The sequence below is a fragment of the Lynx canadensis genome, chromosome A3 (assembly GCF_007474595.2).
Source record: "Lynx canadensis isolate LIC74 chromosome A3, mLynCan4.pri.v2, whole genome shotgun sequence".
Lineage (NCBI taxonomy): Eukaryota > Metazoa > Chordata > Mammalia > Carnivora > Felidae > Lynx > Lynx canadensis.
Window position 1 is genome coordinate 80,651,970 of NC_044305.1, and position 15,332 is coordinate 80,667,301.

A 15,332-nucleotide genomic window follows, 5' to 3' on the forward strand; every position below is an offset into this window, starting at 1 on the left:
TGAGTCAAGAGAAGCCAGAGACATCTATAGTGCTAATATTTAAAACTACAATTATATTGTATGTAATAAATGGTAATTCTTGTTTCAGAAGTTAGCAGGTATAAAACTTCTCTATATAAAAACAGTGCCAAAGTAGCAATTTTATGTCAACTTGATCACCAAGCAAGTGCCTAGGAGTGGCAGATGTAAGCCACACTACAGAAATCATGCCAATGAAAGACAAACTACCCAATAGTGTCATGCCAAGGGAAGGCACAGATGGCTGGAGAGCAGCAGCTATAGGTCTTTTTATAGCATTATCAAATGGCACACACTTGACATTCCAACTGGTCCTGTGCCAATGGCCAAGGTAATTAGGGATGCCAACATGAGAATGTTCAGAAGGCAAACTCATCTTCATGCCATCCAACATGGGACCAGAGAAGCAATCTTGGGTGGCAAATGAGTAGTTTTATGCCACAGTAATAATTAGGTTGGAGAGGTTACCTGATTTCTCAAAAGCAGAATAAGATCCCAAAGACACAAAATTAAAAGCAGCATTTCTGTGACCAACAAAAACAGACTCCCAAACTGCACAGCTTCTACCTAGAAACAACATGGACAAAAAGAGTCTAGAGCCATGACAGTACAATTTTTTTCTCTTTAAAAAAATTTTCAGCAATCTCAGTACAGAAAAGTTTCAAATACAGTACAAAGATTTTTTCTTTCTGAATCATTTGAGAGGAAGTTGCCAACACACTCTTCAACACTTTAATGTTTATTTCCTACTGAGGACATTCTCCTACCTACACAATCAAATCATCAAAATCATAAGGTTAGCATTGATAACATTATTCCAGCTTAATCACTGAAATTGCACCAACTGTTCCAGTAATGTTCTTCATATAACAAAGATCAATTTCTTAATGAATTTATTAGGTCTCTTTAGATTCCTTCAGTATAAATTAGTTCTTCAGTCTTCTTTTCATTCATATGAACTTGGCATTTTTTTTGAATAGTATAGGTTAGTTATTATAATGTCCCTCAATTTGAGTTCACTTGATGTTTCCTCAGGATTAGATGCCAGTTATATACTTTTTTTTGCAGAAATACCACAGAAAGGCTGTTGTGTTCTTATTGAGTATATATGGTAGTTTATTTTGATTTCTTCCATTACTGATAATACCATTTTGATCACTTATTAACATGGTATCTACCAGCCTTCTCCACTGTGAAGTTATTTTTTCCTTTTGTAAATAACACTTACTTTGTGAAGAAATATTTTTTTGAGACAATGCAAATACCCTGTATCTCAGGAAACTTTCTCTCACGGTTATAGCATCCATTAATTATTCTTGCCTTACTCTATTATTAATATGATGTCTTCCAAATTGTGATTTTTCTCATTCTGTCATTCCTTTTACATTTATTAGTTGGATTTATTCACTTTTGTACTTATTGTATCAGTATAGACTCATGGCAATTTATTTTATACAACTTATAATCATCCCACATATTTTGATAAAATTCAATTCAAAAAATTATTTCCTAAATTCTCATATTTCTTCTTTGACCCATGAGACATTTAGAGAAGTACTGTTTAATGTGCAAATAGTGGGAGCTTTGTTGAGAATATGAAAGTTATTGAATTGTAATTTAATTCCTTTGGTGTTGTATTTCACTCTTCCAAAGTGTACTGTGCTTTCTTTTATATACCAGCATATAATCTATGTTTAGTGACTATTTCATGTGCTTTAAAAGGAAAGTACAGGGGCGCCTGGGTGGCGCAGTCGGTTAAGCGTCCGACTTCAGCCAGGTCACGATCTCGCGGTCTGTGAGTTCGAGCCCCGCGTCAGGCTCTGGGCTGATGGCTCAGAGCCTGGAGCCTGTTTCCGACTGTGTCTCCCTCTCTCTCTGCCCCTCCCCCGTTCATGCTCTGTCTCTCTCTGTCCCAAAAATAAATAAAAAACGTTGAAAAAAAATTTAAAAAAAAAAAAAGGGAAAGTACATTCTAAAGTTGTTGAATATAGGTTCAAAAAATGTCAGGTCAAGTTGGTGGATAGGTTCATATATTCTGTATTCTTATGCATTTATGTACTACTTGTCCTACAAATTACTACATTTGTCTACTTTTCTTTTTTGGTTGTTATCTTTTGCTTCATATATTTGAATATTTATTTTGAGAGAGAGAGCGTGCATGCACACGAGTAGGGGAGGCAAAGACAGAGAGGGGGACAGAGGATTCCAAGCGGGCTCTGTGCTGACAACAGACAGCCAAATGCAGGGCTGGAACTCCTGAACCAGGAGACCATGACCTGAGCCGAAGTCAGACACTTAACCAACTGAGCCACCCAGGCTTCTTCATATATTTGAAACTCACTTATTTTGTATATAAACATTTAGAATGATGTCTTTCTGTTGAACTTTTATCATCAGGAATATGTCTCTTTAGGTTTTCTAATACTTCTTTTGTTCTGGGTCTACTTTGGTACTTAATGTTAGAGTGTTACATCTTTTTAAATGTATTTGTGTCATAGTAACTGAAGTGTTCTCTTATTCAGAATATAATCAGGTTTTGTTTTTTATCCTGTCTGACAAAAATCAGACTTAAAAAATATTCAATCTGTATTTTAACTGGAGTATCTTATTAATTTGAATTCAATATAATTATAAATGTTTAGGTTTAAGTATACCATCTTGCTGTTTGTTTTCTATTTTCCTTCCTGGCCTGCCCTCTTTGGGGTTGACTATTTTTAAAGGTTTTGTTTGTTTGTTTGTTTTTAATTTCCTCTATTGACTTTCTTTAAAGCTGCATATCTATTTAAATTTTTGAGAAAATCCTCCAGGCACTACAATATACTTAGCACAGTATAAGTGTTAAGCTAGTGTTAACTTAGCACAGTTTACTTAGAATTAATATTGTACCACTTCAGGCAAAAGGTATAAACCTTACAATGGTATGATTCCATTTTATCACCTGTCATGATATGATGTTACTGTCATTCATTTCACATCTACATGTTATAAATACCACAATGCATTATTATTTTGCTTTGGACAATTATCTTTTAAAGAAATTTTTACATGAGGAAAAAATACTTTTACAACTAATCCATATTTACCATTGCCAGAGCTCTTCATTCTTTTATGTAGATCCATGTTTCCATCTGATATTATATTTGTTGTGCCAGAAGAACTTCCTTTACCTTTCCTTGTACTGCAGGTCTCCTGAGTTGGTGCTGAGTTGTCTCAGTTTTCATTTATTCAAAAGTGTCTTTATTTTACCAACATTTTAAGGTAATTGTCACTGGATATAAAATTTTGTATTGTGTTATTTTTTCAGTTCATTGAAGATGTTGCTACATTATCTTTTGGCATTATTTTTTCTGATGAGAAGTAAGCTATAATTCACATTAGTTGGTCCTTCTAAGTCTTTTTTGTTGTTGTTGAGTTTTTTAAAAGATTTTTATCTTAATCACTGATTTTCAGTAGTTTGGGTATGCTATGCCAAGATGTAGTGTGCCTGAGTATTGCTTTGTTTATTTGGAGTTCACTGAGCTTCGATCCATAGACTAATGTTTTCCAGCAATGACATGTATTTTAGACCACTGGATTTGGGTTTCACAAGTTACTCAGCCTTTATTAATTTTTGTATTTTTCCTTCTTTTTATTAATACTGGATGATTTCCATTTCTGTCTTGATGACTTTCTATGGATCCTTTATTATACTGTCCAATCTTTTGCTAAGCCTACCCAGGGAGTTTTTCACTTCAGGTTTCACATTTTTCAGTTCTAGAATTTCTTTTGCCCCCTTTAAAAAATAGTTTCCTTGTCTCTCTTGAGAATCCATATATATTCAATCATTATATTCATCTCTTCCTTTAAAATACTTAAACATATTTATAACAGCTGCTCCAAAGTTTTTTCTGCCCCTTTCAACATCTGGGTCCTCTCAGGTCTGTTACCATTAGCTCCTTTTTCTCTTCATTATTTATACATCACATTTTCCTGCTTCTTTAACCACCTAATGATGTGTTATTGTGTGCTGTAAATCACATTATAAGTAGTTTGGGTAATGCTTTCTTTAAAGGATGTTGATTTTTGTACTAGCAGGGTATCAAATTAGTGGTGAATTCTTTTGATTCTGTCAAGTTAGGTTTTGTGATTTTTAAAGGCAGATCTGGTTTTGTACACAGTCCTGGAATAAGTTCTTCATCTTCAAGCATAGCATTTCTAGAGTTTCATAAAAATGCCCAGTGAGGTTGCTTCACTTTGAGCCAGAATTCCAGCACCTCTCACCATTACAAAGGCTCTCCGTTTAGCTCTCAGTCTCACAGCAGTGACTCTTTGGTAGGCCTTATATATACTTGCTGCTTAGCCTTCCATCAAGGACCCAAGTAACCACCTTGTAGACTTCTGGGTCCCCACTCTTCACATAGATTTTCCCATTCTGGTATCCTGCCCCATAAATTCTATATCATTTATCATCTCTGAATTCTGAACTCTTATCCCTGGCTCTTCATCTGAGAGACATCACTGGTCTCTGTTCTGGAAATTATATAGAGGGCCATCTGTATATTCCTCCTCTTTTAAGAATCAAAGTCCTGCAGGGCTTACTTATTGTCCAATGCCTAAAAACTGTTGTCTCATATTTTATGTAGTTTTATAGTAGTTTACAGTGGGAGCACAAGTCTGAAACCAGTTTGTCCAGTAGCTGGAAGTGGAAGATCCTCTTCCCTTACCAGTAATATTTTAAAACAGTTCTGCCAATATTGACTATATAATTATTCCCTTTTGCTTGGGTTTTGGTAGGAAACAACCTTCAACTATAGGGATCAATGAGAAGCTAGTGTTTTGTTTTTTTTTAAATATTTTTAAATTACTTACCTTTGAGAGACGGATAGAGAATGAGCAGGGGAGGGGAAGAGAGAAGGAGACACACACTCCAAAGCAGGCTCCAGACTCCAAGCTGTCAGCACAGAGCCCCACATGGGGCTTGAACTCACAGACTGTTGAGATCATGACCTGAGCCGAAGTTGGATGCCTAACTGTCTGAGTCACCCAAGTGCCCCTAGAAGCTAATGGTTTTTAAAAGACAAGAAATTGGGAATGGACACTTCAAAAAGTATTACACCTATCCAGTTCAAATGACAGTCTAAGATACAACTCTTTGTGTCTCCCAAGATGCAAATGGGTTCTCAAAGAGCAGACTCATAGTCCTGGAAGATCTATCAATATCATGTCTGGCATATACCACATTCCTCTCTAAGAAAACTATCACTAAATGTGTGAGTTTTTTTTTTTCCTGGAGACATGAATGAGAAAATAGGGAAATAGGCAATTGGTGCTATTTTTCTGTGGTCCTTTCTATATTCACCGTGCACTTCCTTTTATTACAGACTAAGAGCTCTTAATTTAGATGAATGATATTCCAAATAAACTGGGTTCTGTGTATCATTCAGGATAGATCAGATGCCATTCTGCAATAAACAGTGTTACTGATAACTTTTGAACTTTGGTAAAGAATAAAAGGAAAAGAATAGCTTTTTGAAGTTAGTAACAGGGAGCTTTTTGAAGTCAGTAATCACTGAGCTTTGGGGAACTTCTAAATTTTTAGTTTATATAAGTAGTTTGGTATAAATGGAAACAGCATGAACTTTAGAGTCAAATACACCTTAGTTTGAATCACAATTCTCAGTTGTCCTTATAATTACTTTTAGCAACTGTAACATAGGTATAATAATTCTATTGTCTAGGATTATTATGAGAATTAAATAATATAATTTATAAAGTGGTATAATGTATGTTATATATAACATATTGACATAATATATTATACCATTATATAAGGCATTATCTGGTATAACACTTTTGCAGGTGATCAAGAAAAGTTAACTCCTTTAACTTTGTGAGATGTAATGATTTTGTTACTGATAAAGCACTTGGTATGCCTTCAAGCAAGACAGACTATAAATTTAAGCTGGCATACACAAATATCTTCATTAGCAAAAGGAAAGATCTGCATTATTAATCTTATAAGATTTCTATAATTCTTCAACTTGAAGAATTGAAAATTACTTTTTTTACTTTTTTGAACATAAGTTAGAATTTTAAAAAGTTAGGTTTTTCTTTTTAGTGCTTTTACGACAATTAAACAATAAACCCTAGTATAAACAACATCTTATATAATTTCATTTGTTCCATTTGGGGCATAAAATTGATGATACGTCATGCTTTAAAGCAGAATTTGTGACATTTAAGGCTCTTAGCGATTAATAGTTCAAACATAACAGTGCACTGCAAGGGGGTTATCCAGAATTGGAAAGCAGCTAGTGCCAAGCTTAACACTTCACTCACCTTCCAAAAACATACTGCAGAACTTCTCATTCCAGTTATCCCAGATGAGAACATATCAGACTAATAGTCTTGCTGAGAACAACTAAAACAGCTGGGTAAAATAATTTTTAAAATTCTGTTTGAAGACATTGGAGAACAAGACAGTGAGTATTTGAAGGGCCAAGATTCAAGACAGAAGCAAAGCCCAGAGAGGTAAGCCTGACATTTGGTGCAGCTTTTGCTTTTCAAAGTATTTGCCAATATGTAATTGGCGGCCAAGAAGGTGAGAAACTTAACAGAAAGTAGTGTTTGAGAAGTTGAGAAACCACACTGAACATTAGGTAGAGTCAATGGGCTAAAGCTACTAAGTTATACTTCAGGATCTGCTGAACAGACAAGGCTTCTAACTGGGACTCCTGAAGGGCTACACTCTTGATGTTCAGTATAAAGTAGAAATAAATTGGCTCTTAGACTGAAACTCATGTTCAAACAAACTCAATCCCAGAATGGAGTAAGGTATCTTTTAACCTTTACCCTAACTAACTTCTAGAAGCAAAAGTAAATTCTTTCTGGAGGAAAACAACATCATACACAGCCTCAAATTATCACTACATTTTAAAAATGCTATGGTTTAAAAAAAAAAAAGGCAGAGAGTTAAAACCAAATGACCCCCAAACAAGAACAGAAAGACAGAAAGATTCATCATAAGGATAGGAATCAAAAGAAAAAATTAGAGGAAAAATGTAATTAATAAGCTAATAGAAGGGAAAAAATGGAATAATAGAGTTAACATAAAAAAGGGCAAGGTTGGTTAGGTAAAAGGACATAGAATAGGTGGGAGAAACAGAAAAGAAAGTGGGTAGGTCAAACACAATTATATTATTTATAATCCAATTAAATAATGTAATTAAAAGGTGACCCCTGATTAAAAATATACAACTATTTATTGCTTATAAGAGATGCAACTCAAAATATAAAGAAACATGGATATAAAAGATTTGAAGCAAATACAAACCAAAATAAAACTGGTGTAGGTATACTTTGAGATGAAGTAGGTTTTAAGGCAAGAAGCATTACTAGAAAATAGAAGAATGTTTCATAATGTTAAAGGCTCAATATATCAAGAAAATACAACAGTTCTTAAAAGAACTGAAAAACATGATTAACACACTTGATTTTATATAGAACACTGCATTCAACAACTGTAAACTATAGGCTACACATTTTTTTTCAGTGCACATGCAAATTTTACCATTGACCATATAATGAGCCATAAGGGAATTTCAACTAATTTCAAAGGGTTGATGTAATACAGAATAGGTTAAGGTGTGTGTGTGTGTGTGTGTGTGTGTGTGTGTGTGTGTGTCTGTCTAGAAAATGTTTTATTATTTGAAATTAGGAGATGTAAGAAACCTAGGACAAAGAATTCATAAATGTTTAGAAATACTTTGAGCTGAATGATAACGAAAAACAGACACATAAAATTGTCAGAATACAATCAAGGCCATCATTGAATGGAGATTATACCCTTGAATGCATACATTAGGATACAGTAGCTAAAAAATCCATGACTTAAGCATCTATCACAGGTTAGAGTAAGAACAACATATTTAAACAAACTTGGAAGACTTACATTATTGGATATAAATACTTATAAAGTAATTAAAGAAGTTTAGTATTGGAGCAAGGACAGAATCTAGTAATATACCTACACATATAGGGCACTTGATTGGCTTATTCTGATTGAATTATAGTTGACATGCAGTATTCTATTATTTGCTGGTGTACAACATAGTGGTTCAACAAATCTATACGTTATGTAATGCTTACTACATACAATAAGTGTAGCTGCCATCTGTCAACATACCAATTTATTACATTATCTACTATATTCCCTATGCTGCACTTTTCATCTCCCTAACTTATTTTATAACTAAAAATTTTTAGTTCTTAATCCCCTTCACCTATTTCACCCATCCCCCTATACCCCTCTATTTTGACAACCACCAGTTTGTTCTCTGTATTTATGAGCCTGTTTCTGTTTCTTTTGGTGTTTATTTGTTCATTTGTTTTTACTTGTAGCTTCCACATATAGGTGAAAATACACAGTGTTTGTTTTTTTCTGTCTGACTTATTTCACGTACCATAATATCCTCTAGGTCCATCCATGTTGTCACAAATGGCAAGATTTCATTCTTTTTTATGGCTATTATTCCATTCTGTGTATGTATGTGTGTGTGTATATATATATATATATATATATATATATATATATATATATAACATCTTTATCCATTCATCTATGGATGGGCATTTGGGTTGCTTCCACACCTTGGCTATTGTAGATAATGTTGCAATAAACAGGGGTGCATGTGTTTTTCCAAATAGTGTTTTCATTGTCTTTGGGTAAATACCCAGTAGCAGAATTACTGGATTATATGGTATTTCCATTTTTATTTTTTTGAGAAATCTGCATACTGTTATCTATAGTGAACAATTTACATTCCCACCAACATTCTCCACATCCTTGCCACCACTTGTTATTTCCTGTCTCTTTGATACTAACCATTCTGACTGGTGTGAGGTTATATCTCATTATGGTTTTGATGTGCATTTCGGTGGGAACCTCATTTATGACAAAGGTGACCCTGTAAAGCATCAAAGTACAATTTTGTCAATCAATGGTCACAGGTCAACTGGATATACATATGACGGAAGTTAATTTTGCGCCATATCCTCTAAAAAAATCAATAGAGGTGGATTGTAGGTTTAAATGTTAACATTAAAATAATACAAATTCTGGAAGATAATAAGGAGAATTTTGGAGGTGCTTGGCTGGCTCAGTCAGCAGAGCATGCAACTCTTGATCTGCGGGGTGTGAGTTCAAGCCCATATTGGGTATAGAAATTACTTAAAAACAAAATCTTTAGAAAAAAGAAGAAGAATTTTCAAGACCTTGAAAATTTCAAGACCTTGAAGATTTTTAAAACAAGGCACAAAGAGCACTAACCAGCCCCTAGCAACCACCACTTTACTCTCTATTTCTATGAAACCAGTTTTTATTTACTTTTTAAGATTCCATATATAACTGACACCAGACAGTATTTGTCTTTCTCTTATTTTCCTTAGCATAAAGCCCTCCAGGTTGGTCAATGGTATAGCAAATGGCAAGATTTCCTTCATCTGTCAATGGACACCTAGGTTATTTCCACATCTTGGCTATCTGAATAATGCTGCTGCACACATGGGTACAGATACTTCTTCGAGATACTGGTTTTGTTTCCTTTGGGTATCCACCCAGAAGTGGGATTTCTGGGTTATGTGGCAGTTTTATTTTTAATTTTTTAAGGAGCCTCCATATTGTTTTCCATAGTGGCTGCACCAGTTTACACTCACACCAACAGTGAACAAGCGTTCCCGTTTCTCCACATCTCTGCCAACTTTTGTAATCTCTTTTTTGATAAAAGACATCCTAACAGGTGTGAGGTATTATCTCAATGTGGTTTTGATTTGCATTTCCCTGATGATTAGTGATGTTGAGTACCTTTTCATGTACCTGTTGGCCATCTGTATGTCCTCTTTGGAAAAATGTCTTTTCAGATCCTTTGCTCATGCTTTAATTGAATTGTTTGATTTTTTTGCTCTTGAGTTGTAGAAGTTGTAATATATTTTGGATATTAACCCCTTATCAAATATATGATTTACAAATATTTTCTCCCATTTGTAGATTGCCTTTTTGGGTTTTTTTGACTATTTCTTTTCCTGTGCAGACACTTTTTGGTTTGACATAGTGTCACTTATTTTAGCTTTTGTGGCCTATGCTTTTATTGTCTTTTATCAAAAAACAACAACAAAAACAAACAAACAAAAAAACCCACAAAAAATAAAAACCCCACACTGCCAAGACCAATGTCAAAGAGCTTTTTCTCAATGTTTTCTTCTAGGACTTTATGGTTATAGGTCTTACATTTAAGTCTTCAATTCATTTTTAGTTTTTCTGAGGCATGTAAGATAGGAGTCCAGGTTCATTATTTTGCATGTGGATATCCAATTTTCCTACCACCACTTATTGAATTTATCCAAGGGATACAGGAATCAGGGATGCTGATTCATAAGGGCACATGTACCCCAATGTTTATAGCAGCACTTTCAATAATAGCCAAATTATGGAAAGAGCCTAAATGCCCATCAACTGATAAATAGATAAAAAGATGTGGTTTATATATACAATGGAATACTACTTGGCAATGAGAAAGAATGAAATCATGCCATTTGCAGCAAGGTGAATAGAACTGGAAGGTATTATGCTGAGTGATACAAGTCAGAGAAGAACAGATATCGTATGTTTTCACTCATATGTGGATCTTGAGAAACTTAATAGAAGACCATAGGGGAAGGGAAGGGGAAAAAATAGTTACAAACAGAGAGGAGGGAGGCAAACCATAAGAGACTCTTAAATACAGAGAACAAACTGAGGGTGGATGGAGGGGTAGGGGAGAGGGGAAAGTGGGTGATGGGCATTGAGGAGGGCACTTGTTGGGATGAGCGCTGTGTGTTATGTGTAAGCAATGAACCATGGGAGTCTACTCCAAAAACCAAGAGCACACTTTACACACTGTATGTTAGCCAATTTGACAATAAATTATATTAAAGAAAGAAAAAAAAAGGAAAGAAAAAACTAACTTGTCCCCATTGTGTATTCTTGGTCAAAGACTAGTTGACCATATATGCATGGGTTCATTTCTAGGCTCTTTATTCTGTTCCATTGGTCTGTGTGCCTGTTTTTATGCCAGTTATCACATATAAAATGGAATACAACGTAAACATTAAAGAAATGACATACACTTATGTTTACTGATATGGAAAACTATGTCATATTGTTGAAAGAAAAAAATCAAGTTATAAACAAAAAGTATAGGGAATGAATATATTCACAGAGAGGTATTTTAAAGGATGTCCATTGGTTTTTTAGTTTTATTCTCTTTATTGTATTGTTTACTTTCTATTATAGTATTATTTATTCTTATAACCAAAATATTTTATTTTAATCTAAGGTCTTGCTGAATCATATTGCTTTTGCTTACAAAATATCCTCTCTTTTACATTCATATAATTCAAGCCCTGTTTCAGGTATTCATTATTTTTTACATGGCTATGTAATAACAATAGTTGCTCTAATAACACATAATATCTGTATATTACTTACCAGTTTACAAAGTACTTTCAATACATTATCCCCACTAAGACTCAAAAACAACCTTATGAATAAAGAAATATGAAGAAAATCTACCTTTACTGAGGTGAATACTGGTAAAGGTGAGAAAGTAGAGATAGATAGTGGGGTCAAAAAATCTAAAAAGTGTTGTTATTTCTGACACTGTGATGTCTACATGTAGAGATATTGGCCAAATAAAACCTTCTCTCAATATATGAATATGTCTATTCAATTTGACAAAACAAAATACAGATGATAAATAATAACTTTTTGAATTAGAGATTTCTTCACGATTAATGAAAGCACAATTTAACTGAATGATGCAAAGTTAGAATTTAAACAACAAACTCATTCCAAAGACAAGTGACCTAATGTCATGAAGCCATTTTAATATCTAAAGCATCAAAGCTTAAACTACAGAAGTGTCTTCATTGTGCAGAAGATTCAGGTAAAAGAGCCTTCCAGAATTTTTTTTGTTTCGTTTTCAAGAAGCTTTTACTTTATTGGTTTCCTTGACAACAATGAATTTTCTGTGGAGCAGAATATGCTAGGAAACCAGGAAAGGAACACCACCTCATCTGACCTCACTGTGACATTGTGGTAAAAGATCTTGGGAGAACCTGATACAGAGCACAAGGATCTGTAAGAAACTGGCCAATTTTACTGCTGTTAGCTAATAAGTGGGAGGACTAAAAGTGTATATGAATTTATAACTTCTTGGATGTGTTTTGCACTGTGGTTACTTTAAAAATATAAGTGAGAACATTCATAATTTGTTACTTTACACTAAAATCTAAGGGACAAACTTGAGCACATTCAAAATCTATGGTACATATTTTGCCCTATGTCCTGGCTTCTGTAGCTGTACTTTAGAGAATGGATTAAAAGGACATGCTTATTAGATAGAAAGGTGTCATCCCCTCACATCAAGGTACACAAAGAGAAAAGTTCAAGAATTATAAATTCTTAGAAAACATAAAAAATCCTTTGGGCCCCAGCAAGGAAAATGTCAACGAGTCAAAAGAGACTAGATGGCTATTGACCAGTTTCATGAAGGCAAAGCTGCAAGCCAAGAAGGAATAATGCTTTCTCACCATGTGTCTAAGGCACAAATGACACTAATCCTTTTTAATGGTCACAAAAGCTGACAACTTACTCAGCCTTAGAACTGAAGGCACAAAATCATCTCTGGGAATGACTCACCATAAACAGGTCACGAGCACCAATGTCAACAGCTAACAGAAATGCCTTTTCAAATCTCTGGTACCTATAATGAAGAAAAGAAATGTATATGTTAGTTATGAACAAAACCATAAAAGAAGAGAGCTGCTTGTTTAATGTATTTATGTGTTACTGTTTTTTGTTCTTCTGATGGGAAAAATATTTTCAAACAGTAGGGAATTTGCCTGCTGGGATTTTCTGTATGTGAAATGTTACTGCACTTAGAAGGGCCTTAGTCAAAGAGCCTGCAGAGGCCTTCAATGCAATTTGCAAGGATAAGCATAACCCAGAGAAGGTGCTGTTGAATGTAGGGAAATAATTGCTTAGGAAAAAGTCTCTCATAATTTTTAACTTTATTATGTTTTGTAAGAGAAAAGTATGGGAATATGTAGAATATAGCAAGATAACAGTAATTACCAAACCGAATAATTATACTTTTGTGTTTCATAGGTAAAAGTTGAGAAGCCATATGCTGTATTATTACAAAAGTCATATTTGTGAGTTTTGGAAAATATACACCCTAGGTTGTTCGAAAATGACAGTAGAAATGGTTTCTAAATATTTTAACGTATTTTCTAAGTATGTTTTTTTAATGCTTATTTATTTTTGATACAGAGACAGAGAGACAGAGGGAGAGAGGGAAGGAGGGAGGGAGGAAGCTGGGGAGGGGCATACAGAGGAGACAGAAGATCTGAAGTGGACTCCACACTGACAGCAGAGAGCCTGACAAAGAGCTCAAACCCACAAACCGTGAGATCATAACCTGAGCCAAACTTGGATGCTTTACTAATTGATTGAGCCACCTAGGCGCCCCTTTTCTAAGTATTCTTAAGTATTTTCTAAATACTTCAAACATGACTTTTCTACTCTTTTTACACAATATACACTTTTCCTAAAGTATAACTTTGATAATTATTTTTTTATAATGTTTATTCATTTTTGAGAGAGAGAGAGTGAGAGAGCACAAGCGGGGTAGGGGCAGAGAGAGATGGAGACACAGAATTCAAAGCAGGCTCCAGGCATTGAGCTGTCAGCACAGAGCCTGACACGAGGCTCGAACCCATGAACTGTGATATCATGACCTGAGTCGAAGCTGGGCGCTTAACCGAGTGAGCCACGCAGGTGCCCCTGATAATTCTTTTTAGTGAAAGTTTAATTTTAGCCCAAGATATATGAAAACTGCAGTTTAAATTAATTACCTTCACAGGAAAGTTGAAGCTCCTGAAAGCAAAGCATGTTATGATCACACACTTTGCACAGAGTTTTAGAAGGAAAGGTCTTTTTTTTTTTGGTTTGAATGCTGAGATTTACATAGATATAATTGTGAGCATTTCTGACTCCAGAAACAAGCAGGTAAATAACCAGGTTGTACTCTGTTCTCTATTTTATATTGTGAAATATGACAGTATAAAATATAAAGATTTCAATTGCAACACATCAGAAATATGGAATATTAACAGATTACATAAATTTTATCAGTAAAATAGCTAAAATAATTTAAGTCCTAACAAAAAATTAATGACTCTTATTGCCAATCTCCTCCTTCACCCTTCTTACTAACCTCTCCAGTATTTGCCTGAATCCCCTTAACTATGGAAGATCAGAAGGCAGTTGTATTTCTTTTGTTCCAGGCAGTTTACTGATTCCTTGTGTATTCAGTGGAGGTGGGATGTAATGAGAAACAGAGGACTGTAGCAAATTGTACAACTTGTTCATACATTCACTGCTATTTTACATTTGATCCCACTACACTGAAACTTTTCTGTCAATAGTAATCTTCCAGCTTCTAATGATGAAATGTAAGATAAGTTCTCATCTTGTGTGCCCTTTTGGCCACATCTGACCCCACAAATTTCCCCTCCTTGAAACTCCCTTTTTCCTTGCATTTGGAGATGCCATTCTTTGTTTTCTCATTTCTGACATTTCATTTTCTTAGTCTCCTTTCCCAGTTTGTTCTATGCCTACTCCATAAAGTTGGTGTTCTATGGTCCTCTTATTTATACTAACTACTCTAGTCTCCCCAGTAACCTTACCCACTTCATGACATTGATAATTACATCAATAACTCACGAATCCCTAGGTTCCCTTTCTTTCCTGAGCTCCAAACTTTTATTTCCAGGTACTTTAAATTTAAAGTGTCTAACATATCCATCAATACATCAATTTGGCAACCATACATATGATAAATTAAAATTGGAGAAAGTGAAATTAAGAGGGACAAGATAGGATGTATTGTTCTTTCTAGGTGAGAGATAATGATGAGCACTATGATAAAATGAAGGACTGGCTTTGGAATTGGGCAGAATGGTCAACCAGAAATACCAAAGGCAACTCCCAACTAGTCTGCCTATAAAATATACATTAAGGGGCGCCTGGGTGGCGCAGTCGGTTAAGCGTCCGACTTCAGCCAGGTCACGATCTCGCGGTCCGTGAGTTCGAGCCCCACGTCAGGCTCTGGGCTGATGGCTCAGAGCCTGGAGCCTGTTTCCGATTCTGTGTCTCCCTCTCTCTCTGCCCCTCCCTCCGTTCATGCTCTGTCTCTCTCTGTCTCAAAAATAAATAAACGTTAAAAAAAAAAAAT

The 15,332-nt window shown here is 34.8% G+C and overlaps 1 protein-coding gene across 1 annotated transcript in view; it reads right to left on the reverse strand.

Annotated features, from left to right (window-relative positions):
- LOC115510631 (WD repeat containing planar cell polarity effector) overlaps nt 1–15,332 on the reverse strand; it is a gene marked incomplete at its 5' end in the record, with an annotated part of 394,777 nt that overhangs the window by 185,543 nt on the left and 193,902 nt on the right. The window contains one exon of the mRNA XM_032592776.1: nt 12,734–12,797. Within this exon, the coding sequence (XP_032448667.1) occupies nt 12,734–12,797 (64 nt within the window). The remainder of the gene's footprint in view (nt 1–12,733; nt 12,798–15,332) is intronic.